The following is a 13766-nucleotide window of genomic DNA, read 5'->3' on the forward strand; positions in this document are numbered from 1 at the left end:
AAATTAAGACTTTAAAAAATTACTTGATTCAAAATTGAAAATTATTGCATTCTTTCTATTAAGCAATAATTTGCGTAAACTTTGGTCCTAAAAGATGCGTCACCCACTTTTGGAGTTAGAATAGTCATTAGTAATTGTGATCTCATTGGACCAGTGGTAAATAGTCTCATTGTATAAGATCCTTAAAACCCAATCAAAGAAATATTTTTCATTCTTAAAAGTTATTTTCTTTTGTCAAAATATATTTTACTTCCTTGGGAGTATACTGTCTATTTACTTCATTGGGTAAAACCCTACCTAGAATTAGTTTTAAGACTCCAAATTTTGACTCATTGGTTAACCTCAATAAACATTAAATAGAAGCCATCCAATTTTGAAAGGTGAGATCAAGTGTTAGAAAAGTCAAATTTTAATATTTTTTGAGGAAAATAATCATATAGTGATTCTAAAATAGTTACTAAAGTTTGAGATTGAAAAAATCCTCTAGAATAGATCATTAGATCGAGAGAGTAGAAGATAGCATCACATATACGTGCTCTTCTTTTTTAATATCATTGTTTTCCTTGGTGTTAATTCACAATCTCTGCAGTTTTTGTCCAAAATCCATCTCTAACATGGATTTTGGAGGAGGCCAAGATCCGCATGGATTTTGGAGGACGCATCTAGAGTGAAGGACTCGCCAAAACCTTGTCCAATGGTTAAAGGGAAAAGTTTATATAGAGCCTAGGCTCTAAACAATCAAATTAGAGCCTATCTCAAAATTTTCATTAGAAGAGGTTGTTTTGATGATCTAATATCATCAAATTGGTCATCTCGACGTCAAGATGTATGGATATGAAGAAAAAAATAGATATTAAGTTTTAGAAATAGTGCATCTTGTAACGCTTTTTTAAACCATAAATTTTCAAGTTTTCATAGATCTGCCTGATCTACAGTATTTATGAATCTTTAAATTTTATAACAAAATATAATTTAATGCTATCATAAAACTTTCTAATATCAAAATTATATTTCTCAATACCATTTGAAGATGAGATCTAATTTGATTGTTTAGAGCCTCGGCTTTATACAAACCTCACCCATTGATAACAACGTAAACCACGTCAAAATGTCAATGAGCTGGTAAATACCGAATACCAAAAATTAATAAGATGGTCAATTTTTTCATGTAGGTGTGGTTTGTATAGGGCTGACGCCCTAAACAATTAAAAGTAAGGTATACTTTCAAACAGTGTTCAAGATGTTGTTTTAGAACCAAAAATTATGGGATGGCCTACAAATTTATTTGCATATCTAATCCTAAAACTTAAAGCTCCAAAAATGGTTCAAATACGAGGAAATATATGAACATTTGAAAATCTTAAAAATTGAAGGTCTAGAAAATTCTTTACAAGATGCATTATTTTCAATACTCGGAAATCTATTTTTTTTTCATTTTCATATATCTTGAATTCGCGACAATCACTTTAAGGATTTTTGAAAATCAAAATAATCTCTTATAGTGAATTTGTGAGATGCACTTTAGTTTAATTGTTTAGGACCTCACTTTTGTATAAACCTTCTCCTTTACATATTTATCGAGACAAAGGAAAAATGATCCCTTTGTTACAAATCCATCTAACTTCCTCCTTTTTCCTTCTTTATGCCTCTGAGCAAGTGTACAAGGTGATCGCAAGGGATCACGAAATGGATTTTCTTTTGTTTTTCCTTATCCAGTGAGGGACTTCAGGCCGTAGAAGAAGCGGGGATCGCTGATCAGAGGCTTTAAAGTTTCATTCCCCAAGACAGGCATCTTAGCTGAGCATCTACCAAAATAATGAAAAAGTGAGAAGCTGAAAGCATGTCTTCTTACCTGCTGCATTGCACCTCGCTTGGCCTCTGCTTTTCTTCTCTTTCACTTCCAAATAGGAAAGGTAACCAATCATTCATTATTCTTGAAATTGATGAATTCAATAACTCTTAAACTGCCCCAGTTTATGTGGAAAAATCTACTTCAATTTAAAAAATATGGGTTGAAAGATTCAGTTAAGAAAGGTTAATAGCAATTGTAATATCAGGGATTCAAACGCGCAGTAGAAAAATGATCCACCCAAAAGTTTTTGTAAGAAGAGTGTACAGCATGTATACTTGTCTAGTGGACATTAGACTTGGTGGGGCATGCTTTTGTTTTGAATTTGCCTTTTAATATGAGCAATTTCACACAAAATAGGGCTGTCAATTAATGGAGTGCCAAAATTAGTGTGCTTGGTGAGACTGGATGTTAGTCACTGCACATGTACAACAAGTGGCAAAAAGACTGATAAAAGCTTCTTTGGGGATGGTTTTGTGGGGTTGCAGATGGCAAAAGTCAACCAGAAGTTTTGAATTACACTTAAGTTTATTACTTGTGCAACATGATTTATATGCACTCTCTTCCTCATCACTACAATTCACTTACTATAATTTAAAAAATGAAAAAAGAAAACATTGATGAAATATGGGTTTTGTTCTCACTATTCTCAAGTCCCATGCGACAGTCTTGATTAATCCCCATGCCGAGAGAAGTTTCAATGCTTTGGTCTTGAGTTTAACGTATGCTTGCTCTCATTCCTTCCTTTTAAATGGTTAAGCGAAGCCACACGATAGGAGCCCAATGAACTTGTTCCATACTGGAGAAGTAGGCATTCTCATCATGGATAATAAAACATGAACTTTGATTTTCCATGTATAGTTGAATCTTTAATGCCAAGTCACTGAAATTAGTTGTTCAATCCATATATGCATGTATATATGTACGGTTCAGTTGACTGCCTTTCAATGCAATACGTTGCAAATCATTGGGATTGTGCTTGAATCCTGACAAAAGTTAGTTTGTAACATTAGAGATTAGACACTCCTGTAGGACAATACATTGTTACATGAAAATGTCATGCTATGCAACTCCAAGTCCAAAGTGAGACATTTAGTGGAACTTAATGCCCTACTTGCAAATGTGATGCTACATTTAGTTTCTCGTTTCTAACCAATATGAGGAAGATATATTATTCCATAACCTGTAATTTTAAGTTTTAAGCGACCATAGTACAATTGAATTTGAAAATATTTACCTAAGAAAAAGTTGATTCATATGAGCTAGTTCACATATTGCCCTTTTAAATTTAAGTAAACTAATTCCTAATCCCATTAAATATTTTGAACTGAACTCCAGACTTGCAGCACACTTCGGTCCAAGTGGTCCATATCTTGAAAGAAATGAGTTTCTCCATTTTACTGGACACTAGCTTCATGTCAATGGCTAATTTCACTTACAAAAGATAATTTGTCATTGTGAAAGGGATGCATAAATTTCTGTCAATTACGAGATTGAGGAATAAATGCAAAAAAAAAAAAACAGTAAGAGATATATTACATCCTCTATGCATTTACAGTAGAAAAAAAGTTATGTCAGTGTCTTGACTTTATTCATGTATTGATTTCCATTTTGATTGGTAGATATTCCTGTTCTAAGAAATATCGTTCGTGTGCATTGTTAAATTGGAAACAACCTTCTAATGATACCCTGACGCATTTCAGTGCCTTAGTTTTTCTATTTTGAAGGGTCAAATTCTATTTCATTTTGTGAGTTGTTTCCAAGAAACATTTATTGGCATGATTTTGGCCAATTGCCTATTATCTCGAATTCCTTACTATAGTTCTATTGATTAAGTTCAAATATGCTTTGTATTGCTCTGCAGATTTTTCTTTTTCGAGGAAAATTTCCTCTGAAACCTGTTTATGGAAAGGTTTATGCAGCAAGAACAATGCCGCAATGACTCCTACTAGTGAAAATGGTGGCGATTTTGATCTTCAATCTAAACAACTCTATCTTGGATTGGACTTTGGTACATCAGGAGCTAGATTTGTAATTATTGACAAGCATGGCGTGATTTATGCCGAAGGAAAAAGAGATTATCCACAAACCACCGTAAGATTTGTGCCTCAGATGTAAGTTGTGGTAATACAAATATTTATTGTACAAAATGTGTGCCTGTATTTGGTATGTCGTTTACTAAATACCATTGTGTACTTCTGTGCTAAAGGACTTAGGTATTAGGAAAATTTATACGGTTATACCGTTTGGATTTTTCGATCCTTCATGTCTTTGTCTCAAACAGATCTTTCTATGAAGCTGAATTTTTCAGTAGCAGTTTTTGGGTCCAACAATTCAAGCCACATGGCTGGGAACAAGTTAAATAAGATATTGGCCACAATTTTTTTAATAAAGATTATTCCATGCTATACTAGTCTAATGATGAACTTAGAATTTTTAACTCAAAGTCTTTTGACAATAAAATGCCCTTACAAATCTTAAAATTACCCTAGGAATAACTTGTTTGAAAATTTAAAGAAGGCCAATTTTTTTTTTTAAGTTGCTGTTAAAATTTAGACATTATTCAAAAAGTCAAGGAAATCATTTTTTTTTAATGTAAAGTCAAGGGAATCCTTTTGAATTTGAAATTGATTTTTGAAGGGATTTTGAAATTAAGAAATGCCCTTCCTAAAAATATGAACTATTTAAAGCATTTTTGAACATATAAAGGCATCTTATAGTCGAAAGTTTTGGTGTACGAAATTCTAAGTTTACCATTACCGTGGTGTACCCTAGAATAACCCTTTAATAAGTACTAGAGTATCAGCTCTGTATAATATCATCCAACGGGGACAGACTTAGTCCGTTCGGTCATCAAAATCCATGGAGATGGTGGGCAATAATGGATAAAGAGTGGAACCCAGTAGAACACCTGTACCAATGGTTAGTACTATTGTCTCTTCATCCATGTTCAGTATTTCAATGAATGGTGATACTCGGTTGGACAATCATTTTTCCCTTATCAATGGTATTATATCAGTCTTCCCTAGTAATATTACTTGGCATGCCCCTCAAATTTGAAGTGTCATGTCTGCATGAGCAAGCTCATAAGAACTTCACTCTATATACTGGCACCTTCTTCTAATCAATTATCTTACTCATTCTTGACATAATATGGATGCCTATATAGGATGGGGAAATAATTAATTGGGCAAATTCTTGGAGAAATACATTGTTCAACCTATTGGCGGATCTGCCCTCTGGTATTCGTTCATATATATCTTCAATTTCTATCGATGGGACTTCTGCTACCACCATGATAATTGACAGGTATCTCATGAGATCCATATGTTTTGTATTTCCTATTTGATGGCTTTATCTAATTGGTCATTTGGAACTATCTCTAATCGCAGCACAACTGGGGAGCCTTTATGTCAACCTTTCTTGTATAACACTAACTGCTCTGATGCTTTACCGATTGTCCAGTCCATTGCTCCTGAAAACCATACAGTTGTTTCTGGATCCTCAACCCTTAGCAAGCTTATTTCATGGTGGATTTCAACTGACCCACACAAAAACTCTGCATTATTGATGCATCAAGCAGATTGGCTGCTATATCTATTACATGGAAAGCTTGGAGTCTCTGACTACAACAATGCTCTCAAGGTGTGTTCTCAACAGTAATCTTTCTTCTTGTTCATCTAAATTAGCTTTAAAAATGTTTGACATTAGATGGAACCATGCCAGCAAGTTACTTAAATTAAGATGAAATAAGGCATGGATGGGGATGTGCTTGATTTATTTCCACCATTTGAATTTTAAGTTCATGAGTTTGTTAGATCAATAAAGTAAATTGTCTATAAAGAGACCATTTATCTTTTTGTATATGGAGGTTACAATCATTTGCACTCAGTAGATATCAAATTGGATGTCTTGGGGTGAGTCACGAAGTCAGAGAATTTTTTTTTTGGAAAGTTGTGTCTATTCAATGATACTCTTACAACCACCCATTTTGAAATTTAAGGGACAATAATGATTATGACCTCCATGTATAAAAGATAAATAGTCTCTTTGTAGACAATCCATAAATAAAAACATTAATGGAAATCAAGTAGAAGGCAATTTATTTGGTTAACGTACCAAAAATGAAACGATTGCAATGAGACCCTACTAAAAAGAGCATGATCGTGAAATGGATGGATTATATCTGCTTCCAATAAATCTGCCATGCAATGCAGCATTGAGAGTAAGCAATTAGAGACTCAACCCCAAGATTAATATCTTGATATTGTTTCTACTTTTCACAGGTGGGATATGATCCAGAGGCTGAATCCTATCCTTCTTGGTTACTTAAGCAACCATATGCACAGTTGTTGCCTACTGTGAAAGCACCTGGAACTTCTGTTGGTTTCATTAAAGAGGATATTAGGCTACATTTTGGTATGTCCAACCATGTATGGGGGTCCCTCCTTGGATGGCTGATTTGTTTTTTTCTTTAAAAGTTAACTTTTTTTGTTAAGTTCAAAGTCGATTTACTGATATTTATATTTCTTCCGCTTTAAGTCAAGCCCATATACAGTAGACTCTATTCACAATTCTAGTATTAAAAAAAGCTCTGACTCAACTACACCTTCGTGAGCCAGCGCATCTGCCTCCATATCGGATTCTCATGGGTTAGTGATACACAGATTTTCTTAAAGAGTCTTAATTTCTGAAACACAGCGTTTAGACATGACACGCATACCGTGTGACTATTTACCCAGCTAATGACATACTGGACTCCCCATCTATGACTACATTTGGCCATTTTTGGCCCATAGCTTGCAGTCCATATAAGAGGACCATGCTTCAGCCTCTTATGAGTCCAATTCATGCAAGCGGCCTGAGTACCCTGATAATTTCTCACTATCTCTCACTATATTTGGAAGGCTGATTTTTTGAAATTGTTAGTCTAAATTTGTCTGTATCAGTCCATTCAACAAGATGTTTTAGTTGTTTCTCTTTTATGTTTCTATGAAATGCAAATAACAAGGCAAAAGGAAAATATGAGAACCCTTTTCATTTTGTTGGCAAGGGTATTAACTAGGACTTGTTGAGGTATATATATTTCATTATACCAAGGAGAAGTTCTGGTTTTTATCCTGCTTAAAATATTTGGGTCCCAAATATGGAAACTGGAGTCAGCTCTGGAAACTTCATTATAGAAATCTCCTTTGAAGTGAAATTTGATGTTCTGCCTAAGGTTTGGCATGTTAGCAATAAAAAGAACTCATTCCTCGGCTTGGGAACTCATCCTTTGGCTTGGGGTATCTGGCAGTTGACCCTCTTTGAACTTTCATGACATTCATTTTCTGAACTCGACTACTCGAAAATATATAACCATGAAATATGTTTTGTGTATGCCTGTTCTTTTCAGTTACCACTCTTGATATTATCAGAACCTAAATTGGATGAGACAGAATAATACTCGTTAGATGAATAATGGTGGGGCATAGATACATGCATCTCAAGGAAAATGACCTAAAACATGAATCTGAAGGAAACTGACTTTAAAAGTGTCCTCGCAGTTTGTGATTATCTTTTGGAACTGCAGATTTTCCAAAGGATTGTATTATTTGCACTGGAACTACAGACAGCATTGCTGCTTTTCTTGCAGCCGGTGCCTCTCAACCTGGAAAAGCTGTAAAATTTTCACCAGATTCTTGTTCTCCATTTATACTTTAGAGTTACAGTGATTAAAATTTTTTTATAATATTATGATGAATAGCTAAATTATAATCCAATGGAAAATGGTATGCTTATGAGGTCATCACTATCCAATGAAATGATGCATGGTGATGGAGAGTGAGTGGGATCCAGCAGAATAGTACAAGACCGCACTAGTGGGTTCCATTCTCTCTCATCACTGTTCATCACTCTATTGGAAGGTAATGAGCAACTATAAACCATGGTTTTTTGTAGTCCTTTGGATTGTAGTATGCTTTCAGAAAGAGTTACCAACAAACTATGGTCAAGAGGCACCCAACTAGGTAGGCAATGCGCCGTGGCCGAATCCACTTGTTTTAACACTATGCTTTCCAATCAAAGACTTATTTTCTTATACTAAGGTTTGTTAATTCAGGTTACATCCTTGGGTTCAACACTTGCTATTAAACTTCTCAGCACTAGTCGGATTGAAGACTCCCGTTTTGGTGTATATAGTCACCGCCTAGATGATAAATGGCTTGTTGGTGGGGCCTCTAATACCGGAGGAGCTGTTCTTAGACAGATTTTCACAGATAGCCAATTAGATGAATTGAGTGAACAAATAAATCCAGAGGAACCTTCTTCTTTAGACTATTATCCTCTACCTGCTGTTGGTGAGAGATTTCCTGTTGCAGATCCAAACATGATGCCCAGGTTTGGAACATCCTAATCTCATAAATTTGCAAAGAAACTGAATAATATTATTCATAATCATAACTGTCATTCTCTATGTGCATGCAAATGTTGTTCACATTTAGTATGATTAAGATCATGGAACTTCTTACCGGATTTGATTACCTTTGGACTGACTGAATTTTAGGCATTGAGCCTAGAATTTGGAATATTCTTCTTGATGGATTGCAAGGTGTACCATACATATTTAGAGGTCAAAATATCATGCTATTTCTCGAAAGCCATTGCACCCACCCATTTGCAAAGAAGGAACCTGGTGCATATAAAACTGCTAGCAAGTAGAGGCATGGGGTGGTAGACTGGGAAGATCTTTACAGGATTTTATGAGGATACGTTTCTTGTACGAAAATTGGGTATGAATAGCATGGGACTCAAAAGCCAAAATAGATTCCAAGAAGGCAGAAATTGAAGTTAAATTGGAGGGGAGACGTTCAAGTAACATGATCTCATATGATACCTAGGAGGAGTGACCAGTAGGGCTGTGCCGATGATAAAATCTTTTTCATAATACGACACATTATACTTCTTAATGATCTACTGCATGATTAGGACAAGTCCACTGCTTGTGTGATGCAACAGCGCAGCCACTAAGATTATAAATAAATTTTTTAATGTTATATTTTAAACTGATACAAATTATTTTTAAGTAATAAAAAATCTTAATGAAGATATGAAAGAGAAGCCTTCATATAATTATTCTCTAATTTATTGAGAAATAGAAAATTAAGGGATTCAATATAATTTTGAAAATTAAGTAAACCCTATTTATTAGGACCCGACCGTGTAAAAATATATTACATTATATTTTATATCCCTTTTGACTGGCCATTTTTTTGACAATAAATCCTCATAATTCAAAATATAAAAAATTTAAGAAAATGTCACATTTCCTTTATTTAATTCAAGAAATTTTTTAAAAAAACTTATCTTAGTTCTATGTATGTGTGAAAACCATGTTTATTAGGCATCTTTGACGATCTGCATGTTCATTTCCCTTATTTTAAACTGTCTAAGTTTTCAAATAATAAAAATTTTGTAATAAAAAATAAAGGAATAAGAAAGTGTCATATTTCTTATTTCTTAAAAGAAAAAAATATAAAATTGTCATAATCCTGTGTGTATGTAAACCTAATTTATTAGGATTTAGGAGAGATTTCTGGCTCAAATCTCAGTGTGCCTCTTTGACTGGTATTCGCATATAGCACTATATCCATTGGCATTATGTAAGAGGATAGAATATGTCTCTTTTATTTTTAAATGATTATGTTCAATTAAACTGAAATGAGGCTATAATTGCATGATTATGACTGACAAATGGACATCACAAGAAACTTAGTACATGTAGTTTAGATGATGCACTTACCATTCAAGAACCATAGATCTTTTGTCTATTAATTTTTAAAATTGTTATCAAAAACCTTAGATCCCTGTATTTGTTTTGAGGTAATCATCCTCCATAAAGGTTGGAATAGGCTCAAGGCTAGGTGGTTAGGTTGATGGGACGCCACACTGTGACATCTTGAATGTCATTCCTACCACAGATAGAGGACCCTTTCTCGCTCAAAAAAAATAAAAAATAATAAACCTCCATTAAGGTGTGGCTGAATTTTACATTTCCACATGGAGTTTTACGTCAAGAGAATGGTCAATGACTTTAACATGCTCTTACTAGTTACCCATTTGATGAGTAAATATCATAAGAGAATGTTCCCTTACGTGAAGGGATGATTATGCAAGAAAAAGCATGGCATTTCTACCTCATTAGTGATGCATCCCTTTCCATGAATCCAATTGGATTTATTGCAATTATGTTACAACAAACTTCTAGAGATCATTTAAACATTTAAGAAAATGTGATAATATTCTCTCATATGTATATTTTTCACTCCTTCACCTTTACTAATAAAAAAGGGATATTGCATTTCAATGCCTAGTACATGGAATATCGCTATTGTAACTCAACATTTCTTGCCAGATCCATGTCCTTTTCTTATTATTCAATCAGAAAAATACACATCTAATTTGCATCAGAGCATAAACCTCATTTGTGTGAGATTTAGTTTGGGTTTTGTTGAAGCAAACTGGCATTCATATGAGCATTCGTCATAACTGATTAATGTGACTTGTCAACATTTGAATATGCAGGGATGTACTTTTTTGATAAATACACATGCCAACTAGCAGGCATGTTGTGATGTCTCTTGGATGTGTGTGAGGGCAGATAAAATGCGAATTTGGAGGTCAAGGAATCATAATTTGAAATTTACTTGTGTCATTCTTGTTCAGGTTGCAGCCTCGGCCAGATAATGATGTAGAGTTTTTACATGGCATTCTGGAATCCATTGCTCGGATTGAGGTTAGTACTCAATTTTCACGTAGTATGTTTGCTATGTTTTTAAATTTTCTTTCACACAATATGTCCATTTTAATGACTTACATAATTTAATTTTAGGGAAAATTGTAGATACTCCCCCTAACCCTACTTTCTAGGGATGGCTCCTCCAATACTTTGTAAATCACACCATTAATCTCAAAATTGTTTATTTTTGCAATGCACATTAAAACACATGTTTCTCTCACCTGCTTATCATTTTAAATTGTGCCGGACTGCCTTTGTTTTAAACAATATCCTGGTATGACGCAAGTTTTGCTTACCAACTTCATTTTAGACAATGTCCGGTCCAACACACATTATGCTTGTGCTGGATTGGCTTCATTTTTTTAAAACAAAGCCTGTCAGGCACACATTGTATTGGACCGGTTTGATTTTTGTCTTGAGAGAAATGTGTGTTGTATTAGGGGTATTTTCATCCTAAAAGACCATACTTTTGACTTGGGAGCGTTGGAAGATAAATAGTTTTGGGGTTAATGATGTAATTTACAAAGTCTTTTTTTTTTTTCTTTGGGCGACTGGGGTGGGGGGGGGGGGGATTGCGCATGCCTAGAAAGTAAGGCCAAGGTGGGTATTTATCATCATCATCATCCAAGTTTTGTCTCAATTATTTGGGATCAACTACATGAATCTTGTTTCATCATTCTTCTCTATCAAGGGTCATACCCTTAGTAGGACCAAAAGTCATCATATCTTTTCTCACTACTTCAATCCTTCTCCTTTTTGGCTATCCTTTTATTTTTTTAAAGCCTTCCACTTGAACCAATCGCACCTTCTAACTGGTACTGTATTGGGTCTACACTGCACATAGCCAGCCCACCTAAGTTTACTTTTGCTCATCTTATCAACTATTAAAGTCACACCTAAGTTCCCTCAAATATATTCATTCTGAATTCTATCATTTCTTGTCTTACACTCATCCATCTCAACATCCTCGTCGCAACTATGCTTATCCTATAGATATGTTCTTAACCGCCAACATTCCATCCTGTAAAGCATGGTAGTTCTTATAGTCGTCCTATAGAACTTCCCCCCTTCTGTCTCAATGGTACATGGCAATCACATAAAACTCCAGATGCACCTCTCCACTTTGCTCATACAGCTCTTATTCTATGTGCAACATCTTCTTCAATCTCTCTATTTTCTTGGATTATCTACCCCATATATCTAAAATAATCTCATTTAGATATTTTTTTATCATCAATCTTAACTACTCCTTGTTTCTGCTCCTATTATTTACTAAACTTGTATTCTATATATTTTATCTTAGTCCGACTAATTTTAAAACTTTTAGATTCTAAAGCATCCCTTTAACATTCTAACTTTATGCTAACGCGCCTCTAGTCTCATCGATCAAAACTGTCATCTGCAAACAAAATACGCCACAGTACCTCATCTTGTAGGTGCCTGGTTAACCCGTCCATAACTAAAACAAAGAGTTTTAGGCTCAACACTGACCATCTAATGTAAGGTGGGTATCTATAATTTTTCCTAAACGTTTAAGGAAAAATATTTCATACCTAGTAGTAGTAGGAATATGGAATAGGGTACTTGGACTAAACATCCACTATTCAGGTTACTATCCATATTTGTCGAAGGATAGTGGATGATGATACCCGGTTTTACAGCTGCCCTGATTTTTTTGGTGGGAACAATTAATCACCATTGATTTCATGGAAGCTTACTACAATGATTTGTAGCATCCAGTCCCTAACTTTACATGCCTTTTTAAATATTAGGCAAGGGGGTACGGCTTGCTCAAAGAGCTGGGGGCCACAGAGGTGGAAGAGGTATATAGTGCGGGAGGTGGAGCCTGGAATGAGAAGTGGATGAAGATAAGAGAAAGAGTGTTGGGGGTGACGGTGAGTCGGGCCCCACAAACCGAGGCTGCATATGGAGCTGCTCTCCTTGCACTGAAAGGTGCTACAAAAAGCCCATCGCAGTTGTACTGAGTTGAAACTTCAACAAAGAGGTGGTTTCTTGAATTGAGTATGCTTTAGTGTGCAATTTTGTATAATATATATAGTTTTATCCCAACTATTTGAGATTAGCTTTTTGTGTAATCTATGCTGCGAGATTAAAATATTTATCATTTCTATTTCTATTGTTGTTTTACCGATCTAGCTATCCAAGGTATACCTGGCGGATCTAAGAGTTGGGGTATCCATTGCATATAAAATAAAAGCAAAACAAAAGAAAAGGTGCTTCAATAATTTTACATTGGCGATAAATATGTAGAACTTTTTCTCGTTTTTATTTTTTTTGGACAATATGTGTGACTTGTTGTACATGGATAACCTTTATTGTCTTGGCTCCCACAAAGAAACTATTGTTTCAGTGCGCCCTTACTAAAAACAACGCAAGAGTATGTCCAAATTTTTTTTAGAACATAAGGAGTGTTGAATATATGCTATACTTGTTATGACCAATCATATGATGGAATCTAACACAGAATGCGACTTGTTTGGTTCGTGTGAATATATTTTTTAAAAATTCTTTTCGCATGAAAAAATTCTTTCATGTGGTCGTGTGGTCTAAGTGTCAGAACATTTTTATATCAATTAGTTGTTAATTGGTGTGAAAATATACAATGACCAATTGATACGAATGCATTTGACCGCATGAGAATTTTTTCTTATACAAGATACTTTTACGTGAACCAAACGTGTGGCTATGCACAAAAATTTGCATACGCAGCGACAAATATTTTTGTCAACTTTTGACACGTAAAAAGATTTACGCAATACACAGACATCATGTATGATGGAAAAGTTTTGAAATCCATCTTTTGCAAATAACAATGGCTTTTACTTTGTTTTTTAATTTTGGACATAGCACCACTTTCAAGGATTTGATAACATTCTGATCATTTTTGTTATTGTGTTTTATCAACCGTGACATTTTTCCTTCACAAAAGATTCCAGTGGAGAAACGAACCTTAAGTATTACAAAGGATAAAGGAAACGCTTTATGTGATGGTGAGAAGCATAGATATAAAATAATTAAAAATTTCAATCCAGTATATATAAAAAAATAAAAAAAATTAATGCCATACTTTGTGTAAAAATGTGAAATCTATAATACTACTTTTAAATTCCAAAAGTGTAA

General features: G+C 34.5%; 1 protein-coding gene across 6 annotated transcripts; it reads left to right on the forward strand.

The window, feature by feature from the left end:
* Positions 1-1581: 1581 nt before the first annotated feature.
* Positions 1582-12760, forward strand: XK-1 (xylulose kinase-1). 6 transcript variants are annotated; one of them, XM_011630644.3, is made up of 9 exons: positions 1582-1913; positions 3714-3943; positions 5019-5158; positions 5242-5494; positions 6136-6268; positions 7422-7510; positions 7950-8227; positions 10553-10622; positions 12398-12760. In XM_011630644.3, exons 1-9 carry the CDS (start codon positions 1841-1843, stop codon positions 12608-12610), a joined length of 1479 nt encoding a protein of 492 aa, XP_011628946.2. In that variant the 5' UTR covers positions 1582-1840; the 3' UTR covers positions 12611-12760. The 6 variants fall into 6 exon arrangements, with proteins under 6 accessions (XP_011628946.2, XP_020517262.2, XP_088702712.1 ...); XM_020661603.2 differs by having other exon boundaries at positions 1613-1913; positions 3762-3943; XM_088846586.1 differs by having other exon boundaries at positions 1751-1913; positions 5315-5494.
* Positions 12761-13766: the final 1006 nt, after the last annotated feature.

The sequence above is a fragment of the Amborella trichopoda genome, chromosome 9, assembly GCF_054954075.1.
Source record: "Amborella trichopoda isolate Santa Cruz 75 chromosome 9, AtrichopodaSantaCruz75HAP2 v2.0, whole genome shotgun sequence".
NCBI classification, from domain to species: Eukaryota; Viridiplantae; Streptophyta; class Magnoliopsida; order Amborellales; family Amborellaceae; genus Amborella; species Amborella trichopoda.

Excerpts from the sequence above, each read along its gene's own strand:
- XK-1 (XM_011630644.3), top strand. The coding sequence starts at position 1,841 with ATGTCTTCTTACCTGCTGCATTGCACCTCGCTTGGCCTCTGCTTTTCT. Across the intron at positions 1,914-3,713 it reads TTCACTTCCAAATAGGAAAG|ATTTTTCTTTTTCGAGGAAA; the intron begins GTAACCAATCAT and ends ATTGCTCTGCAG. Across the intron at positions 5,159-5,241 it reads ACCACCATGATAATTGACAG|CACAACTGGGGAGCCTTTAT; the intron begins GTATCTCATGAG and ends CTCTAATCGCAG.